Here is a 20525-nt window from a genome sequence, read left to right as displayed (position 1 = left end):
TGTTTCTGGCCACCATCTATATGTAAAACAAGGAATTGGAGATTTATGTTAGATTACTTACTTATTATGGTGACCATGTTGATATGTATTTGAACTGACACTTGAAAATGTTGTACTGGGATAGCCTTATCTTAATTTCATGTTGTATATATTAAAAGCAGTGGCTTCTTAAACACAGCAAAAATTTTATTTTATTGTCTTGATTCTTTTTCCAGTACCTCTCATGATTTTTGCATCACCTTTTGGCTTGGGTGCCACTTACTTTCCTTGCACTTTGTTAGTGTATCTCCGCATTAATTCACTGCTCATTCCTGTACTTTCTCTTCTGCGTTTCTAAATGACATCTTCAAATGTCATGCATCATTGCCAAGAGCTGCTGATAAACTTTCCTTATTGAAGAAGCAGTTTTTGTCCACAGACCATCATCAGGTTCATAAAAACATTTACAGCATCGTACTCGGTAATGAAAATGTGTGGAATCAAATAATGAAATCCATGAATTCGTCACTGTTTTCAAATCGTAAAAAATTACATCATCACTCACAAAAATGTGCCAAATGGTGGACTCGTTCATGTTATGTTAACAGTCAGCGTTAACATTATGAATGGAAGCATTAAGTATGTAGAATGCCACTGTTCAGACTGTTAACACCAACTGGTAGAATAGCATGGATGATGCAGTGTGTGGCACATTTTTGTAATTGACAATTTAATTTTTTGCTATTTGCCAACAGTAATAAATTTATGGATTTTATTATCTGACACCATTTATTTTATCACATAGTATAGTGTAAATGTTTTTATGAATCTGACAATGGCCTGTGGACAGAAATTCGTCATTCATCAAAGAAATTTTATCAGAAATTGTTGGTGGTAAATCATGACATTCTTCAAATATTTAAAAGTGTGAGACATCACCTTCTTAAAATATATTGCCTCTTCTTTGCTTGTAATTTGTGTACTTAACTTGAAATTTTTCATTATGTGGACTCTATGTCTGCATATATACTCTGCAGACCACTGTGAGAGAGGGTATGTCCCATTGTAGTACATGTTACAGTTTCTTGTCATTTGATTCACGTATAGAGTGCAGGAATAGTGGGAGCTGTTTAACTTTGCAAATGTCTACTAAGAAGTCTCATCAATTACTTGGCAGCAGTCTTTGTAGACATCATTTCAAATTTTTTTTTTTTTTGTTTTATTCTCAGAGAGGTCAAGGTTATTCTTCCAGTGACATGTTTTCCTATTTGAAACATGAAAACAACTAATAGACAAGCATTCCGCATTGTGTGCCCCCTTCAAATGCTTCTTTCAGGATTACTGTTATCTCAGATGGTGATTTGCATGACAAGAAACTGAATTTCACATAGATACTGTTCTTTATGATCCTTGATAGTGAAAATATGTATTGTGAATGAATAGTCACACAAGGTAAAGCTGTTCTGCAGGCTGATGCATGGCCCTGTACACTATACCCATAAAGCAGCAGAACTTGCATTTAGATTTCACATTGGATATGAATTATTGTTATTTTCCATCCCAGTTCATTTGTTAGCTTCCAGTACATACCAATTTGTGGCACTTATTAATGTGTGGGACTTTCTAGCTTCTATACTTATTATCTTTGGTACTCATAAGCTTCTATTAGTTAGCCGGCCGGGGTGGCCGAGTGGTTCTAGGCGCTACAGTCTGGAACTGCGTGACTGCTACGGTCGCAGGTTCAAACCTACCTTGGCATGGATGTGTGTGATGTCCTTAGGTTAGTTAGGTTTAAGTAGTTCTAAGTTCTAGGGGACTGATGACCTCAGCAGTTAAGTCCCATAGTGCTCAGAGCCATTTGAACCATTTCTTCTATTAGTTACTAGTTTCTGTTATTTATATTCTTGTGTGCAGACTGCTGTGATGGATGCTTATTTAGCTGTAAAACAATACTCAAGAAGTTCTGCAGACCAAGACATGCCTCTACCACATGATCTGCGGCCAGCTCCTGTCCTGCGAATGACAATGGAGTATATGTTGTCACAAATTGTGAATCGTGTTGAAGATCCCAATGAAAACTTGAGGGACTGGTATTTTTTCCTCTGGGATCGCACCAGATCAATAAGAAAGGTAAAAAAAAAAAAAAAAAAAAAAAAAAAGAAAAAGAAAAAGAGTTCTTACAACAATATTTTTTATAGAATATTTTATAATCAAGTTTATTTTAAAAACTTTCTCTGGAAGTAGAGAAAAACTGAAGAAGTAGTAGTCAGTTCTTTTCCAACCCACTTTTCTATGGCAACAATTATTTATTATACATGCTTAAGTACAATGCAACATGAAAAGAAGTCAGTAAACTCCCAAAAAATAAAATAGCCTGAGGCACAAGACAATTAAAGAATTCACACATCAATCTCACTGTACATGCCTATTAAACCAAATACAGGCCAGTCACCTTACAACAACACAAGTGTGGCACTATTAATAAATGGTGGAAACTAACATAAAAGTTAGCTAGTTTGTGTGGCTGAATAGGCATATCAGTCTGTGGCACTGAAGTGTAACTTCACTGTAGCAATCCTACATGCAGGCATGGTCAACTTGCACGTTGGTAAATGCAGTCCACTTCTTATTTGGCAGAATCTGTAAATACTGTGTCGTTATCTAGGGAAGGATCACTTGCTTCAGAACACAACATTGACTGAGTTCCAGAAAATGAGAGCAAGCTCATGGCTGCTTGGGCTTAAATAAGTTGGCTAGCTGGTCTCACATGAGATGCTGTGCTTTCTTTGCTGGCAGCACTCTTGCTGGATGTACTGGACGTAGACGTAATGACACATTGTGGTGGCCCGATGTAATGTTACGCTCTCTCTGTACAGCTTAAGTGTTTTCGTGGACTTACTTGTTGAAGAATGCTGGTTCTGCTTTCTTGCAGCGCCGATGTCTTCTGCTAGCACCGGACGCTTCTCCAAAGATTTCACTGCTAGGAAGGGGAAATTTTCACTCTCTCGCTCTCTCTCCTATTATTTAAAAAATACGCTACTCTTGGAATATCATTCAATGCAGCAGAACATATTTATTTCCACTTTATACAAAAAAAAGTAAACTTTATCATGTAAGCCCACATATTACCGGGCACCCAGAATCAGTTAATTACACATATTTGAACACAATTAATACATAAGCTTTTATTGTGGCTGACTATCCACGTCTAGTCCACATACTCTCAACAGCAGTTCAAAGTCTAATAAAAAGTCACTATTTTGGGTCTCTCCATTTGTTTTTTAACAATACAATGCTACATTACTCTTTGCAGCTGGCCACGGAGCTTCCGGGCCATATTTGCTTATTCTTGGCAGGTCGCGCTGAACACTTGCCAGCGCCGACGAATTATCTCCCTTCCAGTTTCCTGCTCAAACAATAAATGGGTGCAGTATCCCATGCTCATCCTTATGCTCTGCTTTAAAATAATGTGTGTTTGAAACGGCTGGAACGCAAGTGTCTTCAGACTTTCGTAAAATTCTGGAGGCACTATAACATGTCAGTTGTTCTATGTTATATATTGAAATGTCCAATGGGATTACAAGATCCCTCACTACTTCAATCTGCATGTAGGGCAAAAACCAGCCAGGCTGATGTGGGGCAGGATTTGGAAGTGGCAGCAGGCTGTTGCTTGAGGAAATCCCTGTGGTCAGTTCCAGGCGACACTCTGATCCTGAGGCGGCGGTTTGGAAACATATTAGAGACTCCAGATATGGCTTTGGAAGCAGACTGCATTGATGCTGATGCTGGCAGCCCTGGTTGTTCATCCAATGGAGGAGCTGGATCAGTGTCCTTGGGGGTCTGCTGTGGTAGGCAGGATGAATGGGCTAGATGTTCACTGCTTGCGGTGTGCTGTTGAAGGGCCCACTGTGGTGGGAACTGTTACAGCAGCCCTCTGGGCACAGTGGAGGTGTATTGTCAGGATACCACAACACAGGTTGGTTACAGTATCTGTGAAGCACCCCACATGCCAGTTGCCACCAGAAGTAGCTGGCATCCCTGTTGTGCTACAGTGGATCTCCACATGCAACTCAGGGCTGCACTTGAAAATGTGCCTACACTGGGGCCCTCTCACTGGAGCACCCATGTGAAATGGTGTTGCTTCCTCTTTTGCTCATTCAGATGGTGGGAAGAGAAGATCCAGCAGTGCCTGATGAGGACACCCATGCAATAGTTCTGCTTGGCTATGACCAAAAGCTAAAAGATGTGAAGAACAGTCTGATTTAGCTGACCCCATAGCTTTTGCCATTTGTGTTGTCAAAGTATAATGAAACATTCTGCTAAGCCATTAAGATTGGATGAAAGGCTGGTGGTCATTAAATGCTGAATGCCATGGTAAGTGCAGAATCACTGGACCTAGGATACTGTGAACTGAGGGCTGTTGTTTGGAACCATGGTGTGTTAGCCCCTTTGATGGCAAAATTTTTTATGGATTCTTACCATCGCTGACGTTGTTGTCTTATACAACCTGATGACAGAAGGAAAACAGAAAAGGTTGAATCCTTAACCATAATAACCCACATTGTTCCAAGGAAGGAGCCTGTGAAATCTGCATAGATGTGGTCCCTTAGGTCATGGAGAATAAGACTGTGTGGAGACCAGCTCATGCTTGGTAGGCTGTACAGTATGTGGACTATCCATAAGAAATCATCGCCCATATGTACCCAGTAGATATAGTGGTGGGCCAAGTTCTTCATCCTGGAGGTACTCCAATGTGACTTGTGTAATAATTGCAACTGTTGTTGATGCAAGGATGTTGTTGGCACCATCTGGCAATTGTCATCTCCTTCCTTAGAAATAGTATGCCCTGACGAATTTTAAGATGATGATCTTGGATCGAGAAACAGTAAAGGTCTGGTGGTACTGTGGCTGACAACTTGGTGGACCATGTCTGGCAGATATGCTGCAGGATTTGCTGGAGAATTGGTCACACCTGGATGCTGCTGTGAGATCTCCAGAATTGATTGGATTGTCATCCAACTCTGTCTTGCTGTCCTTCTGGAAACAGAATACAGTGAAACACTGCTTTTACACTTTTCAAGGGACTTTAAAAATGGTGCAAAATGTGGGGAAAATGTAAAATGTGGAAGTAACATTTTAAGTGGTTAAAAGTTACATGTAGGATCCCCACTTGCTCCATTTTCATGCTATATGTATGATATATGTACATAATATGCATCAAAATACTTTTCAGATGCTTGTTTATTATTTAATAAAAAGTGCTGATGTAACTGGAACTGGTAACTGTCTGGGAACTAGAAACATTTGACTTAATTTCATACATCATAATTGATGTTTTTGGAAAACCTGCGGCTGTCATTCATTATTTAGACAGTGAAACACTGCACCAGTTACATATTTTTTCATGCTTAGTACAATGTTTTTCAATAATTTTTTCTCATTGTCAGTTGCAAGTATTTATGTAAGTATTTTACATGGTGTTTATGTATGTGTTGTTTTGCGTCTCTTGCACTGTAGTTGTGTTTTTGAGGTTATCAGATACTGTGCCTTCTCAGCTATGTAGAAAACCACACACACACACACACACACACACACACACACACACACACACACACACACAGATATATATCACTCACATTGTTTGTTTGTGAAACATCACAAAAAATACATACCCAAAATACGCACTTGACGATGAGAATAAATTCTAGGGAAAAAAAAGAAAAAAAACCCATTGCTAAGCATGAAAAATACTAATTGGTGCTGTGTTAAAACCAAAACCATTTGAGCAACACAGAGTGAGCGAAGGTGTTAACTAGTGCTACAACTAGTCAAACGACAACACACACTAAATGTGGTTTGACCAAGGTGTTATGACGATCGTGCACATGCACAATAGAGGCAGTTTGGAAATGGTTGTGACTGGTCATGATATCTTCATTCGAATGAAGCTAGTTACTCCCATCAGCCACCATGTTGAGTAGAGTGTGGCAGCGGCAGGAGATACATCACAAATTGTTCAGACTTTTAACAGTTGTAATCCGTTGAGTAGAGTGCTCTTAAGAAACTTATCCACATAACATTTGTAAACACTGCGTGACTGCCAACACTGTGCCAGTGTCATTTTACATCAGTTACATCACTTTTTCTCCATGAACATTTTTGATGAGCATAAATAGCGGGAAAATTATAAATATGTTAAAGCAAAATCGAGAGTGAATTAATATTGTGGGCATAGGAAATTTGATGGGAGTGATAAAAAATGTTGTAAACAGCGGGTGAATGTTAATTCTGGGAAAGTAAAAGCTAGGTTATACTGTTTTTTCTTCTTGTGAGAGTCTGGATCTGGGTTCTTTGGAAGTTGAGACGAGGCATGCAGCCCCATTCTAATGTTTGGTGAATGGATGGTAGTGTGTAGAGTACTGATAGTTTGATAAACACAAGGCCCACCAATGCAAGCAACGGGCAGTGTATTCTTGGAGCACAGCCTTGAACGCGAACAATTTTGATAGTGGCTTATTATCTGTAACTAAATAGAACTTCTGATCACTTGAAATAATAATAATAATAATAATGTGAATAACAAAAATAATAGCCTGTCCCCTATTTTCAATTTGGGAGCAATTTTTTGTGATTTGCTTTAATTTTCTGGGCACAAATACTATAGGATTTTCTCTACTGTTGGCAAGCTTATGTGATAGGATGTTCCCAAAGCAATGAAGTGAGATACCTGTAGCCAGAATTAATGGTAAATGAGGCTTATAATGTCCCTAGGCAGGATTTGGAATTTGAAATGGCTTCTGACAATTGTCCAATCTGTGAATGGTACCTCTCTTTTGGCATAACCAATTCAGTGGGTAGGTGATAGAAGCTGCCCAAAGGATAAACTGGGCATGATAGTTAACCCTGCCGCAAAACACTTCGAGATATTTTACTAGGGAACCAGTGTTTTGTGTATTGCCATAACGTACTCTCAATTAGGCTGAAAGGCCTCTTTACTGTGAAAGTAGCTGAGGTATGTAACAGAAGGCTGGAAAAAGGAACATATTGGAAAATTACCCACTTGAGGCCTTTGTTAGCAAATTCTGTGGAAACAAGAAGCAAATTTAAATTTCCTGGCAGATTAAAACTGTGTGCCCGACTGAGACTCGAACTCGAGTTCGAGTCTCGGTCGGGCACACAGTTTTAATCTGCCAGGAAGTTTCATATCAGCACACACTCCGCTACAGAGTGAAAATCTCATTCAAGAAGCAAATTACTCGAATGTTCTCCACTAGTACATCCTATTACCAAAATGTCATTGAGGGAGTTTACACAGAAGGGGACACCTGTAAAGACCTATTCCAAAACACCGTTAACTCCAAACGGAAATCCCTTGTACTGTCAGAAATCTAAGGAGGGCATTCAACCTAAAAATTTTCTGGATTCGTCATCTTACAGAGGCTGAAAATAAGCTTCCATGTGAATAATTCTGGAAAAATGTTGACCCTCACAACCAGAAAATTTAGAAAAGAGCTCATTGTGTCACAGTAACATGTACGAATCCACTTCTGCATGTGCAGTGACAGAAATTTGAAATTGCCACACAAGCGAAGAGTGCCATCCGACTTTATTCCTAGCACCAAAGGGGAGACCAATACCTCCATTTTTAGCTGAACTTCATCTTAGAGTGCTAAGTGAATTTGATGCTTTTTGAAGAACCGCCAACCTGTAAATGTTTCAACACTATGTGGGCATGAAAATTCAAGGACAAAGTCTGATGCATTGTGTTTGCTTTACCACAGCTATAGTGTAGCTTGTGAGATTTCAGAAGCACTTGCAATGCCTGATGGGTCTGACTGTCTTAAAGCCTGTGTGCACACATTTTATCAGGTCAAATGGACTACCACATGCAGATTTAACCTTTGACATAAGATTGTCCATAGATACAAGTAAATTTGTACTTTACTGTGTGCATCGTGGTGAAAAAGTGTTCCAAAATTGAGGCAAAAATATCTTACTGGGTCAGCACATATTGGTCAGGCAACGAACCCAACTCTCACACTTTACCGAATGAGGCAGTGTGACTGTTAAAGACACTGACCTCATGTTCGGGAGGATGGCATTGTTCTGTCCAACTGTACTGGTTTGGATTTTCCATCATTTTTTTAGATTGCTAAGGCATATTCTGGGATGGTTCCTTAATCAGGGCCAAGGCCAACCACCAGTTCTATCCCCATAGGCTACCTGTCACATCCTCATAAAGCATGTTATGTATGCTGTGTGTTGTATATTGTGGCCTATTGGTTTGCTTTGTATTACCTTGACAAATCTTATATCATTGTGAATGATCCTTGAATGAATAAAGGTAAATAAAATAAAATAAATTAATACAACAGTGGGGTGATTGGAAATAAAAATGCCTGGTGACGGTCTGGGTACTTAAAATAACTTGCCTGAAACTGCAGTGCTTACCAGTCTTCCTGGGCATCATTGAATGATTGAAAAGCTGGAATAACCTGCAACACTTGTGACTATTGGAAAACTGAACTCCTCAAAAGCTTTGCTAGTTCCTGTAGTCACAAGAAAATTAAATAATTTGCACAATTAATTCACTGTGCATGCAGGTTAAGCTGTAAACAAGCTAGATGCTGTGTAACAACTCGTGTGACAATATTGATAGAAACAACTGCAGTAGTTAATAAGTTTGCATGCCTGGAAAGCCACCTAAGTGTAACTTCACTATAGAAATCTCACATGGATGCATAGCTGACTTGTACAATAGTAAGGGCAGTCCACTCATTATTCGGCAGAGTCCCTAAATATAGTGTCATCACTAGAGAAATGTTGCATAGATCGGAACATGACGTTGGGTGATTCACAGAAAATGAGAGCAAGTTTGTGGCTGCCAGAGCTTAAATTTGATGGCTACCTGGTCTTACATGATCGGTTGGCTGGAGTTGCTGTTTTCCTTGCTAGTAGTTTTAAAGTTTAGTTTACTGATCAGTGGAGGTTGAAATATGCTCACTATTTTTTATTTACTTAAATTTGGCTTATTTCATGACAGTACCTTTTCCGTAAAATGTTTACAAGGCGATATTTGTCTTGGCTTCAGTTGTCTAGTGGAAGTATGATTCCACAATGCAGTTTTGTCGGCTGCAGAAATGATCGGGTTCAATGCGTTTGCCTCATTTTTGGTGCTTCAAATACCATTTCTTCGAATGTGGTTTCTTCTTAAAGTTTATATAAAAAAAGTAGTAACATAATTCATTTTTTTTTTCTGTTCACTTCCAAATTATTTATGACAGCGACCTGCACATTGTTCTACCGTCAACACACACCAAGAGTTCACTGCCGACTGACTACAGTCAAAGACGACTCCATCGTCAAAGACATTTTACACAACACACAAGCTTCCACTTGTAATCAGTCTCTTTGATATTCTTCGTCACATTTGCTAATTGTAATCAATATGCTTTCACTCTCAAAAATATAAGTAAATTAGCATAAAATAAGGCAAATTACAATAAAAAAATTCTGACAAAAATATAAGAAAACATTTACAATTTGGTATCGACAAATCCGGTAGAAAATAACACATTTCCCAGATCCATTACAACTGCTCCCCAGGGCTTTTGTTGTTATGAACATATACAACAAAATCCCGACCACACTCAGTAATGGATCTGTATTACACAATTAGTACATTAATGATGCAGTCTGATAACCTCTTCCAAATTTGGACTCTTTGAATCTGTGGACTTGTTACTGGCTGTTGTTGCAATGATCCTTCCCCATCAATCTCATACACAAAAAATTCAAGTAAAGAAATTATTTAACATGACAAATATGCATGGCATAAAACATACATGAGAAATATTCTAAAATACAGCATACAGATTCAAAATAATAGTAAGGTAAAACTCCTTTGCTAGAATAAGATATCTACAACCACTTCTTTGGTCACACTGTGCCAACTGGCTCTTGAACATATATAGTGTAGTGTTTTTTTTATATATATATATTTGCCTTTTATATATATATTTTTACTTCTGATTTTTTAAAATTTTATATTTTTTTAGTCATGGTTTTTTCTTATTTTGTATATTTTTTTGCGTATGATTTTCTTTTTTTAATTTTATATATATTTTTTATGCTTTTCTTTCTTTTAGTACAGCTAAAGATACATCAGTATTATCTATTTTTTTTTTTTACAATTATTTATGTACACTTCCCTCTCTACTACAATATTACTAAAAGTCACATTCTTGTGAAGAGTACTTTCGCTCCCCACAACATCAGTATAAAGAATAATAAATTGCTCATATATCATGAGGCTTTATCTAAAATTGGTTTTGAATTGTATATCTTTGCATGCATGTCCTCACATGCATGCCTTCACCCACAGGGAAGACTTAGCTTCCAAAAATTAGAAAAATTCAGAAATTCTCACTATGGAGACTTTTTTTTGTAAAAAAGTAAAAATAAATCTTTCTCTCATTCTTTGTTACAACAGTGTTTTTTCATCAGTTTCAGTTAACGTATGACTTCAAATTATTAATTTATACATGCAAATATACATACTTGGTTGTACAGGTAGTTTTGTTCTAACAAGCATATTCCAGTGGAGGACTTTTGTTTTAGATGATAATAGATTATTTAAATTTTGAAATTATGAATTCTGTTTATATAGTTTCAAAGAGACAACATTCCTGAGACCAAATAATTTCTTTGACTTAGGGTATACCAAATGATAAGCATTATGGTATGGATTTTCTATGACTTCAAAAGGCCCAATATAGATATCAAAGAATTTTTTAATTTCTGAAGTTAACATTTTTGATTTTTCATGAGATTTGACCAGAACAAGATCCCCAATTTTGAAAGTGGTTAATTTCACCGTATTGTTACATCTTTTATTCCTCTTTTTCCCTTGTTTCCTCGTAGTTTCCCTGACAATATCTTCTCTCTCTTGCATAGTTAAAGGTGTACATTTAGGAAATTCAATAAGTTCTGATATAAGATTTGGAGGTCTGATATTAAACATAATCTCATACGGTGAAAATCCTGTGGAACTATGTTGTAAGCTATTCATAATATCTTCAAAATTTCGAATGTGCTCAAACCAGGTTGGATGTTTATGGCTACAATAGGTTCTGCAAAGCCTCCCAATTTCCCTCATATATCTTTCTGCAGGATTGGTGGATGGAGAATAAACAGATATAAGTATATGCTTCAATTTTGGTCTTTCAATAAACTTTTTCCAAATTTTAGAGGTGAACTGTGAACCATTATCTGATAATATAGCTTTTGGTTTACCCACTTGTGCGAAATAATCTCTTTCAATTTTTATTATAATTTCATGGCTAGTAGCTTTCTTCACTGGATATAGTTTAATTAATTTTGAAAATACATCTACCATAACAAATATGTAACAGTGACCACCTTTACTCTTTGGTAACATTCCATATAAGTCCACAGCGATGAGATGTAAAGGTTTTTCCGGAATAATGTTTTGCATCTCTCCACCACATCATTGATTGCTCACTTAAACTCTCTGTCATTTGTCACAGGTTGCCAATTCTTTTCTTACCTTCTTTCCAATATTGTAAAAATAAACGTTTTCTTGTGTCTTTTGGATGCACTTCTGTATCCCACAATGACCAAAACTTTCATCTATGTAAATGATCAGCTTTTCAGCATCTGCCTTTGGCCAACACAGTTTCCAATCATCAGAATCTACATCTGTTCTCTAAAATAAAATCCCCTTATGTAATTTGTAAAATTTATCAAGTTTCTCATACCCCTTCTTGCCTAAACATTCTTTGATTAATTTCCAACTTTGATCTAAATTTTGATTTTTCCTAATTTTGTTACACATAGCGCTAATTGTTTTCTCATTTTCCACCCCTTTCAAGTATCTAATTTTAAATTGCTTTTCCTCCTCTTTTTCAAAAATCTCCTTTTCTCCCCCAATTGGTAACCTTGAAAGTGAATCAGCTACTACATTTTCAGAACCTTTTATGTGCTTGATTTCAAATTCAAACTGTTGCAGAAATATTGCCCATCTGGTCAATCTACTGTGGTATAATTTGCACTCTTGTAAGTAACTCAAAGCTTTGTGATCCAAAAAAACTATGGTTTTATGTCCAATAAGGTAAATTCTAAATTTTGTAAAAGCCCAATGAATTGCCAAAAGTTCCTTCTCTGTGACTGTATAATTTTTCTCATGCTTGAGCAACATTCTGCTTGCAAATGCTATGGTACAATGTATCTTAACTCCATTCTCTACTCTTTCTTGAAATAACTCTGCTCCAAGCCCATAATTACTGGTATCAGTGTTCAAACATAATGGTAAATTAAAATCAGGTCTCTGTAATACGTGTTGCTTCCTCAACTCTTGCTCAATTTTATCAAACTCTTCCTGACAACTTTTATCCCAAACCCAAACAGTGTTTTTCTTAGTAACTGACTTAAACATGGTGCATTCAGACTCTGATCACTTATATGTTTTCGGTAATAACCGCATAACCCAAAGAACGACTGTAATTGTTTTTTAGTCTTAGGAATAGGAATTTCTGAAATTGCTTTAATTTTTTCTGGATCTGCCAAAATTCCCTTGTCTGTGACAACATGACCCAAAAATTTTAATTCAGAAACTGCAAATTTACATTTCTCTAATTTCAATGTCATCCTCCCTTTCTTAAGTTTTTCACAAACTGACTTCAAAATTGAAAAATGTTCCTCCCAATTTTGCCCTGTAACCAAAATGTCATCTACATAAATTATCAGTTTAGATGCAAGTTCTTGCCCCAGTACATGATCCAAAGCTCTTATAAATTTGGAAACAGAAGAATTTAACCCAAATGGCACAACACAATATTGGTAACTCTTAGCATTGTACAAGAAAGCAGTATATTTTCTAGAATTAACCGAAAGTGGTACCTGATGAAAACCTGAGGTTAGATCCAAACTTGACATATATTTCATATCTGTAAATTTATAGAGTAACTCATCAATATTTTCGGGATGGTCTGTCTGTCTGAACAAAATTTTGTTTAAGTGTCTAGAGTCCAAAACCAATCTTACTCCACCATCTTTTTTCGAAACAACTACTAGAGGATTATTATATGCACTGATACTCCTTTCTATTATATTACATCCTTCCATCTTTTTCAGTTCTTTCTCAACAGCAGGTCTTTTTTATGTTGCAATACTGTATGGTTTTATGAAAAATGGTTCATGAGGTTTTACCTGAAACTCACACTGATAACCCTTTACCCTACCAGGTATGTCACTGAAAACATCACTGTATTCCCACAGCAGATTTTCTAACTGTTTTTTTTGCTCCCCAGATAAATTTTGTTTTTCTGAAATTTTCAAATTTACTAAATTCCCAAATTCAACTTCATCAGTATCAAATCTATGAATTTCAATACTCTCCAATCTCTTTTTTTTTTTTAGTAAATTGATACTGTCAAAATTTCCATTACTCTGATCACCAAGTGTGTTCACAAAATTTGTCTGAATGTATTCCCTTTCACTAGTTTATATCAAAAGTTTTCTTCCAACCCAGTCAAATGCTGTATTTACTTTTACTATCCAATTCAGACCCAAAAGAAAATCCTCATTAAATTCCTGAATTACAAAACATCCATGTGTGAATAACTTGTCATCAATTAAAAGTTTACTGCTCTTCCCAGTAGCACCTTTTATCTTTACCCCAACAACTGGCATTTCAACATAATCTTTCCCCGCTTTCAATTTCTTGCTTAACCTTTCAAATATTCCCGAGATCTGACTTCCTGTATCAATTAAACATTTACCAATCCATGACCCAATTTGAACTTTTATATAAGGACTGCAAAACTGACCACTTTTCTCAGAACCTGTATCCTCATGTAATAAATCACTTTCAATTTCCCCAAACCTATACTTATCAGAATCATATGGTATATCATTACATGTATTATTTGTCACAGTTATAAAATTTGCACAAGATACAAAATTGTCATTAGTACTCTCTATTATCTCAAATAGCCAAGAATTCTCATCCAAATCACATTGTATACTATTGAAGTACTTATCCTTCAGCTTTTCAAAAATAAAATCTCTCATCTTTTTCCACCACTCAGGACATACAATTTCACATACATTAATAAGCATCTTTCTATAGTTCTTGTCAAAAGAAATAGTTTCACTGTTCAGCCATAGATTCATAAGAAATGTGTGTGTGTCATTAGTATCTGTAAAAGTTTCACTTAGGCTAGAAGTTATACATGTGTCATCATTATTTGTGTAGTCAGATTCTTTACCAACAACATCAGAATTCACACTTTCACGTGCATCCTGCTTGTGAGTCTTATTCATCCTGGTAACATCCCTGGGAATTTCTATAATATTCTCACTATTTAATCCATTTTCAACCATGTGTATACCCAACTCCCTATTTAAACTAATGAAATACCTTTCCTCAACATCATCATCAATACCATTACCATCATTATCAACTTTATCATCAACATCATTATCATTATACATATTCAGGTCATACACATTCAAATTATCCCCTAAAATATTATTTCCCCTTTCTAAAGTTACCAGATCCCTTTCACCAATATTTTCACTCTCACAGCATGCATTCTCTCTTTCATTCACACACGTCTGTGAACTACTACAAATTACATCATCTGACAAAGTGTTGTTCTTTTCTGCGCAAGTGTAAAACTCTGTTAAATTAAATGAATCACAATTACTTTTATCTACTGTATGTTCTTGTGTACTGAAAATTTTATCTTTATCAATATCATCATTATTTTCCTCTTGAAATTTCTTCAATAAGTAACAACTAATAACCTCATGTGATAGTTTAGGTTTGGAACTGTCATGTTTGGGTTTATGATAGTCACATCCATTGGTCCTTTCATCATGCTCACCTTCTGCCTCAACCTTGCGGACCTTCAAGGGGGCGTCTACTCGTTTTTTATTTCCTGAATTACAACTGGTTCCTGTTTGAACTGCTGATTAGGATTCTGCCAATGTCTCTGATCAACATTTCTGTTCCCATTCCTTTGCCAAACATTACCTGATTGTTGGTAGTTTCTATTGTACTGATTCTATCAAAATTTCTGTGATTTTGAGCCCTAAAATGTTCTCTATTTTGTTTATTATTTCCGCGAAAATCTTGTTCTTGTTTTGGATGAAAATTATGGTTCTTCTTTTGAAAATTGTTATATCCCCCTGAATTTTGACCGACACCGTGATAATGGTTTTGTTCCCTTTTTTGAAAGTTATCATTTCCCCAATTTTGACCATTACCTTTCTGAGTAAACCCACTGTGTGTTCTTGTTGTTACCCTATCCAACTTTTCAATATAATTGAGAAACTGCTCTACATTACTATCAGGACAATGAACTAAACTCAACTGCATTGCTGATGGCAATCTTCTCTTTAAGGTATCAATTTTGATCAAATCATCCAAAGGTTTTGTTAAATGAATAAGTTTTTGAAGTTCACTTTTGCAAAATTGTTTCATGCTCCCGTCTGATTCTCTATAGTTTCTCCCATTCAAAAATTCACTTTCGATTCTAGTTTGTTTAAGATCATCCCAAAAATTTTCCAGAAATTTTGATTCAAATTCTGAAAAGGTCATCCCCACAGTTACGATCTGGTTTGCCCAAGTCAAAGCTTCCCCTTCCAAGAATTTTTTCACAAATTTCATTTTCGTATCATCTGGTGAGTGAGGTAAAAAACAATCCTTACAATACTGTATAAAATCAACGGGATGTAAGGGTCCATCTACCGAAAAGTGCTTCACTGGAATATTAGATACTAGATTGCATTTGTTGACATTGTGATTTTTGCTTTGAAATTCAATGTCAAAACTTTCAAGTTTTTCGCTAAGTTCTTTAACAGATTTTTTGTTTTCTAAATCACTGCATTCTACTTTTTTTTCCCTAGAGTAACCAAATGATTGTCAGTGTTTTGTTCTACATTTTTTACTAAAACTTTAGTGTTCTCATCCAAATTTTTAATTTCCCCTTTTATCTCATTAAAATCAATTAAATTTCTTTCCCTATCTGCCAGTAACTCATTTTTTACAGTATTAATTTCATCGCTCAATTTAGCATCAATTTCATTTATTTTTGCTTCCACAGATTCAATTTTTTCCTCAACACTGCCAACTCTGTTCGAAAGATCACCCACTTGGGTATTGACTGCTTGGACTTGCAACAAAATGTTATCAATTTTTTCATCCCAGTAAGTCTTATTGTCGTCAACTGATTGTTTGATTTCTTTCGTGAAATTCAGAAGAAAACTTTTTAAATCAAATTGATCGGTTCTTTCTGTTTCATTTGACCTGTCCTGATTTTCGAAGTCTATTAAATTACTGTTTTCTACTTTAGGCACAATACTCTTGAAAATCCCATAAGTCATTATGAAGAAATTAATACACAACAATACAAAACAAGATAAAAAGATTGTTTTAGCAAAATACGAGGGTTTTGTGACTTATCTGGAACACTCTTCTACTGTTGCAAATCCACGTTTTCCATCCATGTGATTGTTGACCAAAATTCTTGAAATTACTTCTTCTGTCGAAAATTATATTTTTTGCTGAAACATTTCTTCTCCAAAACTTTTACTTCCCGATGAACACAAATACTGTAACACACATTCTGAAAAAACTGGTATTAACACACAAAAATTTTCTTTCTCGTAGCACTGTTGAAGGTCTCGTGAACACAATATCCCGGCTGAGCCCCCAGTTGAAATATGCTCACTATTTTTTATTTACTTAAATTTGGCATATTTCGTGACAGTACCTTTTCCGTAAAATGTTTACAAGGCGATATCTGTCTTGGCTTCAGTTGTCTAATGGAAGTATGATTCCACAATGCAGTTTTGTCGGCTGCAGAAATGACCTGGTTCAATGCGTTTGCCTCATTTTTGGTGCTTCAAATACCATTTCTTCGAATGTGGTTTCTTCTTAAAGTTTATATCAAAAAGTAGTAACATAATTCATTTTTTTTTCTGTTCACTTCCAAATTATTTATGACAGCGACCTGCACATTGTTCTACCGTCAACACACACCAAGAGTTCACTGCCGACTGACTACAGTCAAAGACGACTCCATCGTCAAAGACATTTTACACAACACACAAGCTTCCACTTGTAATCAGTCTCTTTGATATTCTTCGTCACATTTGCTAATTGTAATCAATATGCTTTCACTCTCAAAAATATAAGTAAATTAGCATAAAATAAGGCAAATTACAATAAAAAAATTCTGACAAAAATATAAGAAAACATTTATAATTTGGTATCGACAAATCCGGTAGAAAATAACACATCTCCCAGATCCATTACAAGGTTGACAAACTTGTTCATACTCGAGATCTAGTTCCCTGGTGACTGATCCTTTTAGGACCCATTCATTTTTGTTCATTCACTGTTCCTTCTTTTTTCCATCCAATTCATCTACATGTATATCTACACAACTATTCTGCAATTCGCACTTAAGTACCTGGCAGAGGATTCATCGAATCTCTTTTACACTGTTTCTCTACCATTCCACTCTCACAAAGTGCACGGAAAAAAATGAGCACTTAAATATTTCCAAGCAATTCCTGATTTCTCTTATTTTAGTACAGTGATCATTTCACCCTGTGTACGTGGACATCAAGAGAATATGTTTGCATTTGAGAGAGAAAGTTGGAGATTGAAATTTCATGAAAAGTACTTGCCGCAACTGAGAACGTCTTTGTTTTAATGATTTCCACCCGAAGGTGTGTATCATGACACTCTCCCCTGTCTCACCATGATAAAAAACGATGTTCTTCTTCAGTCTATTTTGTAAGGGTCCCATACTGCACAGTGACACTCCAGCACAGGACGGACAAGCATAGTTTAGGCAGTATCTTTAGTGGATTTGTTGCATTTTCCAAGTGTTCTGCCAATAAAATTCAGTGTTTGGTATATCTTTCCCTCAATATTATCTGTATGATTGTTCCAGTTTAAGTTGTTGTAACTGTTAACCCCAGATAGTTAGTTGAATTGCCAGCCTCTAGATTTGTGTGCTTTATTGTGAAACTGAAAATTAGTCGAGTCCTTTGTGTACTCATCTGGATAACCTCACACTTTTCATTGCTTACGCATCAAGTGCCACATTTCACACCACACAGATGTTTTGTCTTGATCATTTTGCTGTGGTTTTGATCTTCTAATGATGACTTTACTAGATGGTAACTGCAAACAGTCTAAGATAGCTGCTTAGATTGTCTCTTGAATCTTTTATGTAGGTTACTTAATACTGTATGTCTGTAGCAAATGTTAATTTATTTTCATATGAGCAGTAACTAAAAACAGAAGGCTGTTATGCTTATTAAGAAATTGTAATTCAGTATTTGTTAATAAATATTTCCATTTTTTAAAACATGAGTGAAATTTAAATGAAAGTAAAAAAGTTGCTACTAGTGAGGTTTAAAACAACAACTTTATGATTACAAAACTTCTGCTCTACCACTCAGCATTCGGTCACTATGCTGATCAGTAAGAATTGTTTCATTCTTACCAGAGCATAAAATCTTTCAATCTCCAAAGCCAGTTTATTGAGTTTTCCAAGAACTGTGCCATACTGCTTTACGAAATTGATGTCAACGCACTGATCTTCAGGTCCAGTAAGTGTGAAGAAAATGATGAGGATAGAGCTGTCCTTAAGGTACCCTTGTTAGATAAATATCATACCTACATCGAACTTAAGTGGTTTCAGAAATTTTTCTAGATTTGAACTAAATAAGTTTGTGACTTGAGTGACGAAAGCAGATTAGGTTGGTCTCCAGGTTACCTGAGTGCTCTAAAACCCATTCAAAGGATTATCAGCTGTACCTTAGAACCTGAAAAGTAAAAACCGGCACAAGAAATTGTTTGGATAAATTAATTTGATTTCATTTAAAAATTTAATTTTTTGACAACACGTAGAAGATATATACCCACAACCGTAAATATTGCCATTGATAAATATTATTTTTCAAAGCTAAATTGGAAATTACAGGCACTTTGTTTTTAAAAACAAGCACACCATATTGAAAAACAAGTTCCAGCACATTGGTGCTTTTTGTATTAAATTGTAATAGATAATTATTATGAAGTTATAAACAGTGTACGCAAACAACTAGAAACTGAAATTTCAACCAGAACCTGCCTTACATTATTTATTATACTGACTAGTGGCTCCGTTCCATCCAAACCTTGTGTCATCCGTCCTGTGTTAGTGTCTCCTTTATTTAGCTCCCCTCTATTGTCCGTCCATTTCTTTCTCTTATGTTTTTCCCCTCTTGCCTTTATGACACACTCCATAACGGCCATGATACATGCACCGCACACAGCTTTTTGTTACATCCTGTAGTATCAGTTGCGTCTGTTAAGACAGCTGTGCACGTAATTCCACGTGCCATGTGACCCCAGTAACAGCATAACAGATTTGTAACAACTCAAAATCTGTCCCTCCCTCACATATCACTCCCAAAATGCCTGTCCATGTTTCCTTTTTATCTCTTCCGCAATCAAATTTATATTGTGTGCTTGACGATGTCACATGTGATCAGATATACCCCAGTCACAAAACTACTCGCTGCCCCCAATACAATTCCTTTCATTCCTTACACCCGTCAACATTATTCGACTCCCTCTACAACCACCTGACACCTTTACTCGCCATTTCCAACACCATCTTCTTTCCCCACCAAACGATTCTGGGTGTCATTGTGGCTGGTTACAGTGCCCCCCCCCCCCCCCCCCAAGGAATCTTGGCCCTTGTTGAACAACATCTCCAACCAATTGTCCAAAACATTGCCTCTCACATTAAAGATACTAACCACTTCCTGCACCAGCACTCACCATCCCCCCACTTTTACCTCCTGGATCCCTACTCGTCATTGTTGATGCAACCTCCCTATGCACAAATGTCCCTTATGACCAGGGCCTTGACACGATTGACAATGCCCTGCAGAGTCCAAACCTACCACTTCATTCCTTGTACACATCCTAACCCATAACTACTGCACCTCAGAAGCAAAGGTATAGAAACAAATTCATGGCACAGCCATGGGCAACCCCATGGCACCCTCCTATGCCGACCTCTTCATGGACCTTCTAGAGAAAACATTCCTAGCTTCCCAAAACCCCAAACCCCTTGTCTGGTTCAGATTTATTGATGAAATCTTAATAATGTGGACCCAAGACCAGGACATATTGTCCTCATTTCTCCACAACCTCAACACCTTCTCTCCTATCCATTTCACCTAGTCCTCATGCACCCATAGTGCCACCTTTCTAGATGTCGATCTCCTCCTCTCAGATGGCTCCATCAACACTTCAGTGCACGCCAGACCCACCAATTACCAACAGTACCTGCACTTTGATAGCGCTCACCGCTTCCACACCAAAAAATCCCTCTCATACAGCATGGCCAACCATGGTAGAGGTATCTGCAATGTTGAGAACTCCTTCAGCCAGTTCAGCCAGTATGCTGTAGGCCTAACAAAGGCCTTCGCAGTCAGGCAATACC

At 36.6% G+C, this 20525-nt stretch overlaps 1 protein-coding gene across 3 annotated transcripts in view; it reads left to right on the top strand.

Moving 5' to 3' along the window:
- Positions 1-20525, top strand: part of LOC126254070 (germinal-center associated nuclear protein) — a 301140-nt gene that overhangs the window by 52047 nt on the left and 228568 nt on the right. For all 3 annotated transcript variants that reach the window (XM_049955281.1, XM_049955282.1, XM_049955280.1), the window contains exon 6: positions 1894-2109. In XM_049955281.1, coding sequence (XP_049811238.1) covers positions 1894-2109 — 216 coding nt within the window. The remainder of the gene's footprint in view (positions 1-1893; positions 2110-20525) is intronic.

The sequence above is a fragment of the Schistocerca nitens genome, chromosome 1 (genome assembly GCF_023898315.1).
Source record: "Schistocerca nitens isolate TAMUIC-IGC-003100 chromosome 1, iqSchNite1.1, whole genome shotgun sequence".
NCBI classification, from domain to species: Eukaryota; Metazoa; Arthropoda; class Insecta; order Orthoptera; family Acrididae; genus Schistocerca; species Schistocerca nitens.
This window is presented reverse-complemented; position numbering and strand designations above follow the sequence as displayed.